Here is a 13,278-nt window from a genome sequence, read left to right on the forward strand (position 1 = left end):
CTTACTTCCATTAGGAAGACGAGCTAATACAATTCCACTTCCACCTCGAGCAGTCACCAAAAATCCAGCTTTGATAACAGACAAAACTGCAAGGCCTTTGGCTTTGGCTATTACGTGAGCTGAAACAGCAAAATCATTTATTCAAGACCTTGAAAGAGAAGTTCTAAGAGAAGGGGAAAACAAAACTCAATATTTAACAAATATGAACACAAAAGTCAAATAATTGAAGCAAAAGCTGAAAGAAAACTGCAAAAGAAGTTGAACTAATTATGACACCTCCACCACAGTGAACTGGAAACCCTGCTGCAGGTCACATTAGCCTGTGACAATCTACACACTGCCAAACTGCTCCACCAGTCCTGATTAGCTTGTATAGAATTAGTTTGTTTAGTGCCACACACTTTGTGTGGAGTACCCTTGGCAAGATAAACAGAAAACAGGCAGTGAATAACTTGACAACCATGTCTCCACAAAATTTTGGAGGAGTCCAAATTTAAATCACAGCAACATAGAGCAGCCTAACAAGCTTGTATTGTTAGACAGTGGCAAATACTGATGTGTCATCTTCCTGCAAATCTTATTGCAGACCTTCCAGAACATAACAGTTAAGGATTTAAAACCACAACCAGTAACACCAGATAGAGGAAGAAACTAGGAGAAACACAGAGTAACAACTGCAAAAATGAAGAGGACAGCAGCAAATAAGAGTGCTGAACCAGTATCAAAAGGAAATTCAGCCTGATTTCTTTGCTTCAACTTATTTTCATCTAGCTAATTCTAATCAACACAGATACTCAAGAGCTAGATCTACTAAGCCAGGTTCTCTCTTAAGAACATACATTTATAGGGTTGAGCATAAGTCAGTCTGTCCATCCTGGGGGAAGCCTTCCATTGCAGGTACCTTGTAGCAGTAAACATTCAAAAGATCTCTCCCAGTAAGTAACAGCTGACAAGAATACAGCAAACTGAAACCCTTCACTTCCAAAATAGATTCAAAGAAGTTATAGCATCTGAAATTTTCATTCATCTCTAAGTTGTGGTCAGTGGAAACAGAGGGAATTGGTAAAGGCAGCATGACTGCAACACAGGGAGTGCTGAAGGTTTTAGCTGAATCAAAGCATTTTCTTTACTCACGTGGTATGATTTTATCTGGTCCATTTCTGGAAGTTATTTCTGTAAATTCTCTTAGTATTTTAGCTGCCTTTTTAGCTTCTGATTTCAGGTTGGAAGGTATAGGGTTGTTCACTGAAAGAAATGAAAGAAATATGGTCAGTTTAGGATATCTACTTGACAGAATCAAGTACTATAAATTATTAGTATTCTGCAACATGATAAATACCATTTTATGTAGAATTAGTAATGTTTCACCTGTAGATCTGCAAAAAGAAGCCTTAGTGCAGTTAAAGAGATAGGAGTTAGTCTTGATTGTTACATCTACTAAAATCCCTCAGAGTTACCTAAATTATTCTGTTTTCCTGTCTGAACATAACAACACTATTTCCAAGCATAGTAGAACCAAACTGTCCAACTAACACATAAATATATTGCCAGACCAAAGATGCATCTAGTCTCACATCACATCTCTGAAAAAATTAGTGACAGCATTCCCATAAAATTCTAATACTCTTCCTAAATTCACAAACACATAAAAAACACTGTGCATAGAGAAACAACATTCAGTCAAAAGTGAATTATTTTTTTAATTGGCATTCCCTGAACATTCATTCACCTCTTCACTCTGGACAACATTCCCACCTAAAACCAAGAAGGTGAGGACTAAATACATTTTAAAGTTACATCAATAAAGCTTAGAGAGCAATTCAGCTCAGACCAAGTGAAGCATAAAGCAGCAAGTCAGCCAGGTTTCTGTCCAGGCTCCCATGGCTAGAATATGATACATCTCCATTTTTCAAAGAGAAGAATCTTCCTCTGGTATGTTCTCCAAGCAAGATGGAAGATTCCAAGAAAAAGAGAGATTTTGAAAGCTGAATGTCTGGATTAGTGTCCCCTGAAGCAGCTTGAAGAAACATTTTGCTTTGGTGAAGATGCAGCAGGTAGAACCTTGGAGAGTTTGAAGTGACATCAGTCATCAGAAGGCTGTGCAGAAATACCAGCCTCTCTGGGAACAGAAGGAAATGTATAGAATGTGACAGACTCTAAACCACATTGCAGTTAGCAGAGTAGAAATATTAATTCTATCTCCTAATAATCCCTTCTCTTACAGAAATTTAAGATCATAGTTAAGACTCTGAGTGTGAAAGGAGAAGGTGGAGCTCTAAGGGCTCAGGATATTCTGAAAAGTTCTTGGCATGTTAATTTTCTCTGACTGTTACAGTACTAAAATTGTCGAATCGCTTCAAGAGTTTTGAACATGAACTTCTTCTGTGGTTGGAAGGCTTCCCCAGGCTGGAATCTGGCTGCATGGCAAGAGGAGAGGCCAGTGTAGCTCAAATAAAACATGAACTCACAATTGCTTTTGGTAGATTAACAAACTGGGGTGAAGCAAATGTCTCCTTTACTTCTGTTTTTGTACTTCACACTGCATTTTCAAGGTCAGAGGGCAAATATGACCAGCATGTTGTAAGAGAAAAATAAGATTACTGTTTTTGCACGGAGATAAATTGAGGCAGTCCCAAAAAGCATATTGCAACACTGTTCTGCTCAAGAAGGCACAAAGAATAAACCTAGCACATTACAATGTGTAACTAATAATTAACATTGTAATATGCAGTGCATGTCCCTTTGCAAAATCAGCTGAACATTTCTACATGTACTTAAGATACTTTGCAAGCCTAGAGGTCTCGAGTTTGGGAAGGGTCACCTACCCAGTCTACCCAGAACACACATTTCATGGTACTTAATTTTTCACTTAATGGTTCAGTGAGATTAGACTGTGTTAAAATGGACAGTTATGTGCCTGACCATGCAGGACTTCTAGCAAAGTGATCAAGGCAATGAAAATAAGACCTGTACACTGGAGACAAAAAACACCAGGGAGATGAAAACACTGGGGAGTTAAAAAAAAAATACTGAGCAAAGCATTATCCAGCTTCTAGATTAGAGAAATAAAATAAACTTGTGTGCTCTTCTCATACTCTTCTTCCTTGTTTACCCATGCATTCCTTCCTCCCCTTTGCTTCTCTTTGGCTAATCTCAGAATTTACAAAAGCATCTCCATTTATTCTTCCTACTACTAGAAAAAAAAAGCAGCTCATATTTCATACACATATTTCATTCATTAGAAGAGAAATCCCTTAGCTAAATTCATTGAGAAAATGAGGTGTTTTCGAACCTGAAATTCTGCTAACAGGAATAATAGAGTGAGGAAAAAATATAAAATCACAATACAGTTTCTGTAAGCATTTTCAGACTTCAGATTCAAAATTGCTGCAGAAAGATTTGATGGCTACCAGAAAACACTGTGTGCATGCCACTGTGCACATAGGAGCTACTATTTAACTGAAGAAAATTTGAAGCTGAACTTCAGGAGTCAGCAAAAGTAATAATGCTACTACCTCACTGTTCCTTCACCTCTCAATACACAGCTGGTTGCTCTGAGCAACCTGCTCTAGTCAAAAGTGGGTTTTGGGTGGGTTGTTTTTTTTTTTTGTCCTGCATGGTGTGGGGTACCTTTATGACCAGGGAATGGAGAAACTGGACAGATATTGATCCAGCTGTACTCTACAACAACAAGCACAGAAAAACTTAACTTCTCATCCTCAAACCAACATCAGAAACTTAACTTTCTCCCTGTATCACTTGCTTCCTGCATCATTATTTCTTCTGCATTCCTTGGGTAGCTTTTCTTCTGCATTCTTTAGGTAGTTACAGGAATTCACTCCTCCATTATCCCTTGCTTTTTCCCTTCCTGCCACAGACTAAAGTAATGCAGGATTATTTTTCTGAACTAAGACACACAGCAGGTGGATTTGACAACAGCGTTCTGCCAATTACTTTGCATGTGGCTAGACTTGTGCACTTTCAGAAGCTAAGAAATGGGTGGTATTTCTACAGCACAAGAGAAGTACAAAAAAGAAAGAGGTCGAACATGCTACTAACTGAAGAGCTCAAAGCTCCACCTTGTAGAGAATGGCTGCAAGTAAGATTTTAATGTAGACAGTAGTAAGTATGAAAATTAAAGTGACATTAATTGGCAAGCAAAAAAGGCACAGAGAGGTTTTAACAACGGGAAGGATGAATAAGCCATCTGATTATAAACACTTTCTTGCTGCAAACCAACCCAGTTACTCAAAGTTGTAACCATATGATTCCTTCCCCAGTGGCTCACTTTGAGCTCCTTTATTTACTTCCATAACGTTGTCTAAATAGCAAGGAACTGGCAGGATGCCTACAGGAGCCTTGAGGAACTGATGACCTGTTTAAAAAAAAAAAAAAAAAACCCAAACAAATCCACACCCTGACCTCAATTATGTATAATATGATCCCTGATAAGGCCTGGCTGGACTCCCATTTTGGTGAATGCTAGAACCACAGCAGAAGATATATAGTATTTTTATCACTGAGGAAAGGGGCAAGCTTGCCTTTCCCTCTTGGGCTATGCCACACTCAGGATTTTGTCAACAGAGTTCAGGATTATATAAGGACAGAGTCAACAATCAACACTAAAAAGGCAGTTTAATGGTTCAATATATAGTACATACATAGTATGGCTGAGGCCTGACCCTTACTGTTTAATTTTAAATCAATCAATTTCATAAAACTTTGTCCAAAGGCATCGTTTTTTTTAGTAAAAAAACCCCTAGTAAATCAAAAATAGCACAACTTTGTCAGATAATTCAAAACTATTCACTTTTAAAAAAAAGGACATACAGGTTTGCACTGTGGTGCAATGGTGGCATCTGTCCCAAAATACAATAGAAATAAAAAGAAATATTAGAGTGAAGGCAGAGGAGTAAATTCTTGCTTCTATTTATTTAAATTACTCAGTAAACAGACCAAACTGTAAGTTGGATTTCTGTGACCTCAAAAATTATTTCAGCTTCTGTTCATCTATCAAATTATCCTCTTCTCCCTCAAGCTTGCCTTAGGATTTAGTTTGCAAAATTAGTTCCTTAGAAATTCATTTAATATCACAAATCTATTGAAAAAATCATACAGACACATCTGCTTTTTAACAAAAATACTGTATGAAATATTCAGACATAAGCAGAATTTCCGTGTTCTGTTTACCCCATCAATAACATACGTAATAACCCTGTAGCACTGCCTTCACTACTGGCTTTTAAGTATGCATATCTAATTGTCTGGTTTGTATTCAAGCCCTGCTCAGGAAAGAGGCAACCAGGAGCAATAAGACAATAATATCTACCAGGAGGATACACTGACTGATGGATTTGGAATGCCGTGACCAGAGAACGCTCAGCTGGGAGCAAGCTTCATTTGCACTCCTGCTTGTTGTTGAAAGGAGAAGATATTGAGCATATGTGAGTCAGCAACACAAATCCCATGGGGGAATATCACACCAAAATTGATTAACTGCTTAATTTGTAAGCTGATGAGGCAAGTGCGTCAGCCTCTAATTTACATTCTGACTAACAGTAATAATTTGCTGGCTGAACATTTGGTGAAATTATCTGAGCAAGGTGTATTAAAGGATAAATAAAGCCTTTTAAAAATAAATAAATAAATAAAGCCTTTTAATAAAGCTATAACTAATTCTGATACAATCAATATTATGCTGAATATGAACAGATAAAATAACCCCTAGTGGCATTACGAGAACCCAAACATCAAAAGTACAGTTTCAAAGAACAGATGACAAAGGGGAGACAAAGACTCACATGCACATTTCACACATATGTTGCCCATGTATGTTTGAGCTTTGAAGTATTTGGTGAAAAGTGGTTTTGTGGGGTTTTTTAGCTACAAAAAGAAGGAAAACAATGACAAATACCTCTATGAGCCCTATTCAGTCCTTGCTTTCACTTCACTAAAACGTACAGCACAAGAATACATTAAGGCATAGCTGATTTGCAAATACCCATGGTTACATCAGGAACATCAATGCTAAAAGGCTTATATGAACAGAGAACATTCCAAATTATGTACATTCATAAACATGAAAATTCGCATAGTCAAGAAAAGTTAAAGAACATCATTTTAATGGGAAGGAGAAACCTGAAAAACAAGACTGTGCTGCATGGGAAAAGGGCCTAAACAAGAAATTTCAATTTGGCACTACAATCAAAGAGATTAATGCAATTTTGGTTCCACAAATGTGTAACAACATGATACTGTGGTAGCTAGCTCCAGCCTTGGGATTCATCTGGTACTTGGAATTCCTCGAACAGCATGCCAGATGTGCATCGTAGGCATTTTGCCCAGCCCAAGAGAATGTGATGCAATACAGAGGGGTGGATGACAAGCAGCAGCCTATGCTAAATATGTCTCTGTGAGTCTCCATTTATGATCTCCAACACTTGATGCCAGTGATTGAAAGCAAAGAATGCAGGTTAATGAAATGTCAAGAAAAGATCTGTGGAGTTCAAGGAAATAGCAGAATAAGTTGAAAAGGAAACTACAGGAAAATAATTTTAAAATATAAGGGCAATAACAACCCTCTTTAGTTGAAATCCAGCAGACTACTATTGTCAGAGCCTGAGCTCCTTACTCCTGGTTTGAACCAACAGCAACAAGCAGATACTGTTTCCTCCAGATTCCAAGGACCACGAACAAGGGAAGGATCAGCACGTACACTTTGGACATCCTGCTTATGGCAAGGAGACTATGAAAGCAGTAGCAGGGAATGGGAAAGCATTGCTGACACAATGGGCAAGGTTGTACAATTCTGACATACACACCTTGAGAACTGCAAGGGAGACAGGAGTGTAAGGCAATGGAAGTAGAGCTGAAAAGCAGAAAACAGGGTCTCTCTACAGTCAAGTTTTGTACTATGCTCATGTATTTCTGCCATGATCTTTATCACTTGGATTCCTGAAGCTTTACCAGCTTCCATGCTTCACTGCTCATCACCAACACTGGTGTGAGAAATCAGAGATCTGTCAGTGATAGCAGTACGAGTTATGGCAGGGGGCAAGTACCACAGCAAGCACCACGTGGCTGCAGAGTGGCAGCTGAGCTGCACTGCAAGACTCCAATGTGTGCTTTCACAACCCTAATGGTTTTTATACCATGACTACACTTTCCTCCTTCCCCACCCTGGATTACAAGTTGTTTACTGGATGGCATTGCATTAAGCTGGCGCTGGTACTGGTGAGAGAGGCAGAACAGACCAGAAAAGTCTGCAGAACCTGCAGCTGACAGCATACAGAAATCAAGGAGTTGGAACTATTTTAAGGTTTACCTAAGACAGATGGAAATATATTCTGTCCAAACACTCTAGTGAGAGGAAGTAAAAAAAGTGCTTAAAAATAAAGCTGAAAATGAAAAAAAAACCCAAACCCACTCTTACCCATGTTGAAACCAGCTTGTTTTTCCTTGTTTTACCTGCAATAACCTGCTAAAGTTAGCTGCTGACGACAGCCTGTGCCCAGGAAAAACTTCATGAGCATACTGAAGTTACAACTAAATTCAGCCTCCAAGAACTCAAATATGCAAAAGGAATGACACATAACAGAAGACAGCTCCTTCTCTAAGAGGAAAACAGCCCAACAAGTCTGTATTTCAGAGGAGAATCTCACAGACATTGCTAACAATATAGAAAGCTGACATATTTACAGTATTTTGAAGAACTTTTTGATGGAGAACATTATAATTAGAAATTATAATAATATTTGTGTTTATGTTTCCACAATTATATTTCCACAATTACATATATTTATACATTAAAACCACAGCAATTTGTGTGGAGGGAGGAATAACAAGTGCCATTAATACTTCCGAAAACCTTTACGTAAACTTGCATTACATCTGTATGGTTACTGCAAGACAGCTAAGTCAGACAATTAGAAGTAACACAGGCATCTATGTTTGGACTTTGGCATGCAAATACACAGTCTGAAATAAACCCAAATTACAAAGAATCATAAGTCTTTACTGGGAAAAGAACCATTTCAAACACAGGAGGCCTTTCATTGATAGAAATGAAGTAATGGAGATAGATGAGCAGATTTCTTCCCTTGTTCTCATCTCTAGAAGTCTGTAGGTTTGAGTTTTGGGGGTTTTGTGTGTGTGTGTTTTCTTAGGGGTTTTAAAAATATATTACTATAAGTTATGGAAATTAAAACACTTCTGTTGTAACTCTAAACCTGGAGAGGCAAGCTGCCTCACCCCAACTTGGATGTGCATTATGTCTACCAATAGCTAGTACTCCAAGATGAGCAATTCTTCACAGAGAATCATTGAATGGTTTCTGTTGGAAGGGACCTGAAAGATCACGCAGTTCCAGCCCCCTGGAATGGGCAGGGAAACTTTCTGCTAGACCAGGCTGCTCAAAGTCCCACCCAATGTGGCCATGAGCACTTCCACAGATGAGGCATCCACAGCTCCTCTGGGCAACCTGTTCCCAGTGCCTCACCACCCTCACAGAAAAGAATGCATTCCTGACATCCAATTTGATTCTTCCCTCTTTTACTTTAAAATTGCTACCCCTTGTTCTGTCACTATCTGTCTGTGTAAAAAGTCACCTTTTAGGCATCACCTCTCCCCCTGGAGTTGTCTCTTCTCCATGCTGAACAAACCCAGCTTTCTCAGCCTGTCTCTATAGGAGAGAGGCTTCATCCCTTTGATCATCTCTGTTGCCTTCCTCTGAATTTTCTCCAACAGGTCCACATTTGCCTTGTGCTACGAACTCCAGAGCTGAAAGCAGCACTCCAGGTGGGGTCTCACGAGAGCAGAGTGGAGGGGAAGAATCCTGTCCCTTGCCCTGCTGCTCAAGCTACTTTGGATGTAGCCCAGGGTGCAGTTGGGTTTTCTGAACTGCAGAGGTACATTGCCACATTGCCAACTCATGTCCAACATTTGTCTGCCAGAACCTCCAAGTCCTTCTCAGCCGTGCTGCCCTCAATGAGTTCCTCTCCCAGTCTCTATTTGTATCTGGGATTGCCCTGACCCAGGTGCAGCACCCTGTACTTGGACTTGCTGAACTTCATGAGGTTCTCATGGCAGCACTGCTCCAGCTCGTCAAGGTCCCTGTCGATGGCATCCCATCCTTCTGCTGTATCAATGGCACTGCTCAGCTCCACGTCACTTGCTGAGGATAAACACTGAATGTAGATTTAAGGCTTTCTGCTATTACTTTTTTAAAGGAGTAATTAAACTTCATGGTCAAGTTTTTAGGCTGTTGTCCTCTAAGCACAGGTATTTTGTAAATTCAGGCTTACAGAGATATAAATTGAGATGTTAGCTGATGACTTTTTGGAAAGCAAAGCAAAATTTATTTGAAATGCCATAATTACATAAAATAATGCATCTAAAATAAGTTTAGGCTTTGCATAGGCTATCTGATACAAATTATATGGTATGAAATGTGATAAAAGTAATAATCCTTGTTAGCTGTATCAGTGTGACTATTGTCATGTATGGCGTCCAAATGCATAAAAGATTTTTGGTCAGCTCTAGTGTTTACAAGTTGCCTTTTCAAATCTTGCAACCAATTATGTATGCACTTCTAGATAATGAGAACTCAATATTTTTCACATGAAATATTCATTTTGTTAATGGTAAAATAATACTACAACACATAAAAAACCATGCCCCATTTCATCGTAGCATAATTTTTATAACTTTACTCCACTGAGAGGGAAGAACTAATTCAAACATTAAGTTGATCACTTTGTAACTTTATGTGGTATCAGACCTTAGTCCCACGTTGAATTAACTATTTCCTTTAGAAAATTCAAGGAAAAAAAGCCCTGTAACACAGTCTCCTGCATTATCAAAAGCATTTGATGAGTTGGGTTCTGAACTGTTTTCATACAGAAGTCAGCTTTGAGAAAATTCTAATTAGAGATGCAGAATTTCCTCATCTCCTATTCTGATGAAAGCTGGAACACATGAAGGTAAAATGTGACTGACAAAGCTGAAAAATATACTTTAAACAAAAATGTGTTTCCCTTGAAGATGTGAGATGTTTTAGCTAGATGATGTTCCTTATTTCTAAGGAACTGTGGCATGTGAAGACAGTTGATACCTGCTGGAGGCACAGAGGATTTGTTCCAAAATGCACATTAGACATCACATGCACAGGAGGCAGAGTAGTGGAATACCTGTGGCCAAAAGTCTTCAAAAATTCTTATAACTTTTAGCAATTGCAAGAATACTAAAATCCCAAGCTCACAGTTCTACAACCAAGTTGTAGCCTTTGCACTAGAAGAAAGGACAAACACAAGTGGCAAGAGGAAGAAATCACTCCATTGTGCAAAAGGAATCATAAAACATCATTTTCAAGAATACAGAGATGACAGTGATGTGGTCTAAATCATGCATAAAAGGCAGAGTTGTGCTGGGGTTTGTCAGAGACTCACCTGTGAACTCTAGCAAGAATTTGTACTACAAGAATTGCAGGCTTTGGCTCAAAACAAGCCACCACACCCATCCATCCTACACCCATGCCCCAGGATGCTGTCCACTTGAAACCCTTCTAGCAAGTCTTTCATGTACACTTATTATAATACATTGGATGTGTAAACAATTGGCACCAAAGAGGTCCTACCCGACAAGTAAGATAAGAAGCACAACTGAAGCTAAGTCAGAGCTCCAAATTCAGTTCTACCTGTCCCGTGTTATCTTCACACAGGAGTTGGTACGATATGTGAAATTCAGACAGTGGGGTAAGGGGAATATCCCAAAGGGAATCTTAATTTTGAGTTGTTAATTGTATTTTAATAATGAAGAATAAACTTCAAGGCAACCCAAGCAGATTAATATTATTACCCTTTGCACATGAAAGCTTTAACTAAAACAAGGCTATTTTTATACAGAAATCCTAAAAAAACATCTAGTTTATCTTCTCACAAGGCCAGAAGTACAGAGAATAAAAAGTAAGATGAAACCCAGATGTACAGTACACAATAACCTTCTATGCTACCATGAAAAAATACTAACTACCTAAATAAAATATAGACTTTGCTTATTTCCCAACGAATACTTAACACTTCTGTCAAGAAAACTATCACCATCAATCTGATTCTCTCATTTCCACACTTCATAGATGTCCCAATTCACTGTGTGCATGAATCAAATCTAAGAAGTCACCAATTCCCACAACTAATTAATTCCTACAATTAATCACACAAGAAACATTTCTTCAAGCTAAAAGGAATAAACCTTTAAGAAGTGAAGGTGCTTGCTATTTATTAATCACTAAATGGAAGAACCCTAGTTCTTCCTAAGTTCTTAAATTATCTTGTTCACAAAAGCATTTCCTCTCCACTAAGTCATACAGGTTATCCTTCATAACAGCCCTGCATTAGAGGATCTTTTATAACAAGGCAATAACTGTTTCAAAAGCCCCCAAAATATGGAGCGTTTATTACACCAGAAAGAATAATTCTTAATGGTGAGAAACCATGACACAGTGGACAACAGTGAATTGTGTCACAGTCCATTTCAAAGGTATGAAGTTCCCATTAGTTGAAGAAGGCAAAACTGTGTCTCTCTTCCACTGCTGAGGGCTGAAAATGACAGAATCATTTAGGTTGGAAAACACCTCTGAGACCATCAAGTCCAACCTCAGACCAACCACCACTTTGTCAGCTAGACCACAGCCATGTCACGTCCAGTTTCTCCTGGAACACCTTCAGGGATGGTGACTCCACCACCTCCTTGGACAGCCTGTTCCAATGCTTGACAATCCCTTCAATTAAGACTGTGGAATAACACCTAAGGATCCTCCCCAGTTCCCTCCCAAAGACAGGGAAACATGAAAGACTTTGTCTCAAAATTACAGCTAGGCATGTGCCTACAAGTGACATACACAGCCTCAAACACGGGGTTTTATAGGAATTCCAGGATGGCCTTTCAAAGCACTCCCTTCTACACAGAGCCTCACCCTCCCACACCCACAAACACAGGAACGGGGTTGGAGAGGGGGAATCCACTTGCAATGTCGACACCACAAGGGACTGCATGGGACAGAAAGCAGGACTGAAGGCATTCTGCACTGCTCACTTAAATAATATAGCAGAGCCACATGTGAGAATGCCACAACTGACTCATCCTGCCCTCCTTTGCCAAGGCCATGTCTGACAGGAAAGCAGAGCCCTGGCCCCTCCTGCCTCCACCACCTCACACCCTGACCGGAGAGCTGGCCTGACAACAGCACGATGCTGCAGGCACCGGGGACATAAACCACGTTGCTGATTACCAATCACTTCCACTGCAAAGTCAAATAACTAGATCATTTTAAAATCGTGGTCAGTTGTATTTACAAAAGAAGCGGTGTGTGCAGGACAGCATTTCAAGCTGCATAAAAGGAAATGTGCAGTTTGCTCCATTCCACAGCAGACGTTATACAAGCTCTTCAGCGTCCATTTGCAAATCACAGATCTGGCACAAAATTAAGATTCTAGCATTTTTTATTTAACCTCCAAACTGCTGCATTTTGACCAGAAAACCAGCCAAGCAAGTCTTTAAAAAGCAGCAGAGGAATCCAGTCCTGGCCACACCCTGCCGTGGTGGGGCTGCGTCTGCTGGTGTTACAAAACCCAGCCAGGTACACAGATGAAGCGTACAAGATAGCCCAGCAGAAAAAAATAAAAGTAAATAAGTACAAAAGTTTTAAAAAATACATAGTAAAAGAATATAAATAAAATATATGTGCACATATATCTTACAATACATAGTAGGTATATATAACCTATCTATATTATACATAGATACGGAATAAAACTAATTAAAACAAACTAAAACCAGACACTCGAGCTGCCCTGGAAAGCGAAGCGCCCCTGCGCTCAATTTCACCAGCCGCCTGCCGAGGCCAAAGCCGCATTCGACGCTTCTTAGAGTTTTAGGCGGAGGACGCAGCACATGCTGCGACCCCGGGCGAGAAGGGGCCGCGATGTTGCAGCGCAGCCCTGCCCGCGCTGTCCGAGCGCGTTCGCTCCGCCCGCGGCTGCGGGGGCGGCCCCGTGCCCGCCGCGGCCGCTCCGCTGAGGAGCCCCCCGGGATCCTCATCACTCCTGCCCTCCTGGGGAGCCCACCGGGCCCGCGGGATCCTCACTCCTGCCCCCGCGGGATACTCACTCCTGCCCGGGCCGGGGCTCCCCCGCTCCCTCTCCTCCTGCCGCCGCTGCCGCCGCAGCCTCACTGGGCGGCGCCAAGGCGGCCCCGCCGAGCCGCGCACCTGCCGCAGGTGAG

The 13,278-nt window shown here is 40.3% G+C and overlaps 1 protein-coding gene across 2 annotated transcripts in view; it reads right to left on the bottom strand.

Annotated features, from left to right (window-relative positions):
- SH3YL1 (SH3 and SYLF domain containing 1) overlaps positions 1 to 13,236 on the bottom strand; it is a 45,199-nt gene extending 31,963 nt beyond the window's left edge. For both annotated transcript variants that reach the window (XM_063150767.1, XM_063150766.1), the window contains exons 1-3: positions 13,165 to 13,236; positions 1,135 to 1,245; positions 6 to 119 (exon numbers count right to left, since the gene is read on the bottom strand). In XM_063150767.1, the coding sequence (XP_063006837.1) occupies positions 6 to 119; positions 1,135 to 1,245; position 13,165 (226 nt within the window). In that variant the 5' untranslated portion in view covers positions 13,166 to 13,236. The remainder of the gene's footprint in view (positions 1 to 5; positions 120 to 1,134; positions 1,246 to 13,164) is intronic.
- Positions 13,237 to 13,278: the final 42 nt, after the last annotated feature.

Source organism: Melospiza melodia, chromosome 3 (assembly GCF_035770615.1).
Source record: "Melospiza melodia melodia isolate bMelMel2 chromosome 3, bMelMel2.pri, whole genome shotgun sequence".
Lineage (NCBI taxonomy): Eukaryota > Metazoa > Chordata > Aves > Passeriformes > Passerellidae > Melospiza > Melospiza melodia.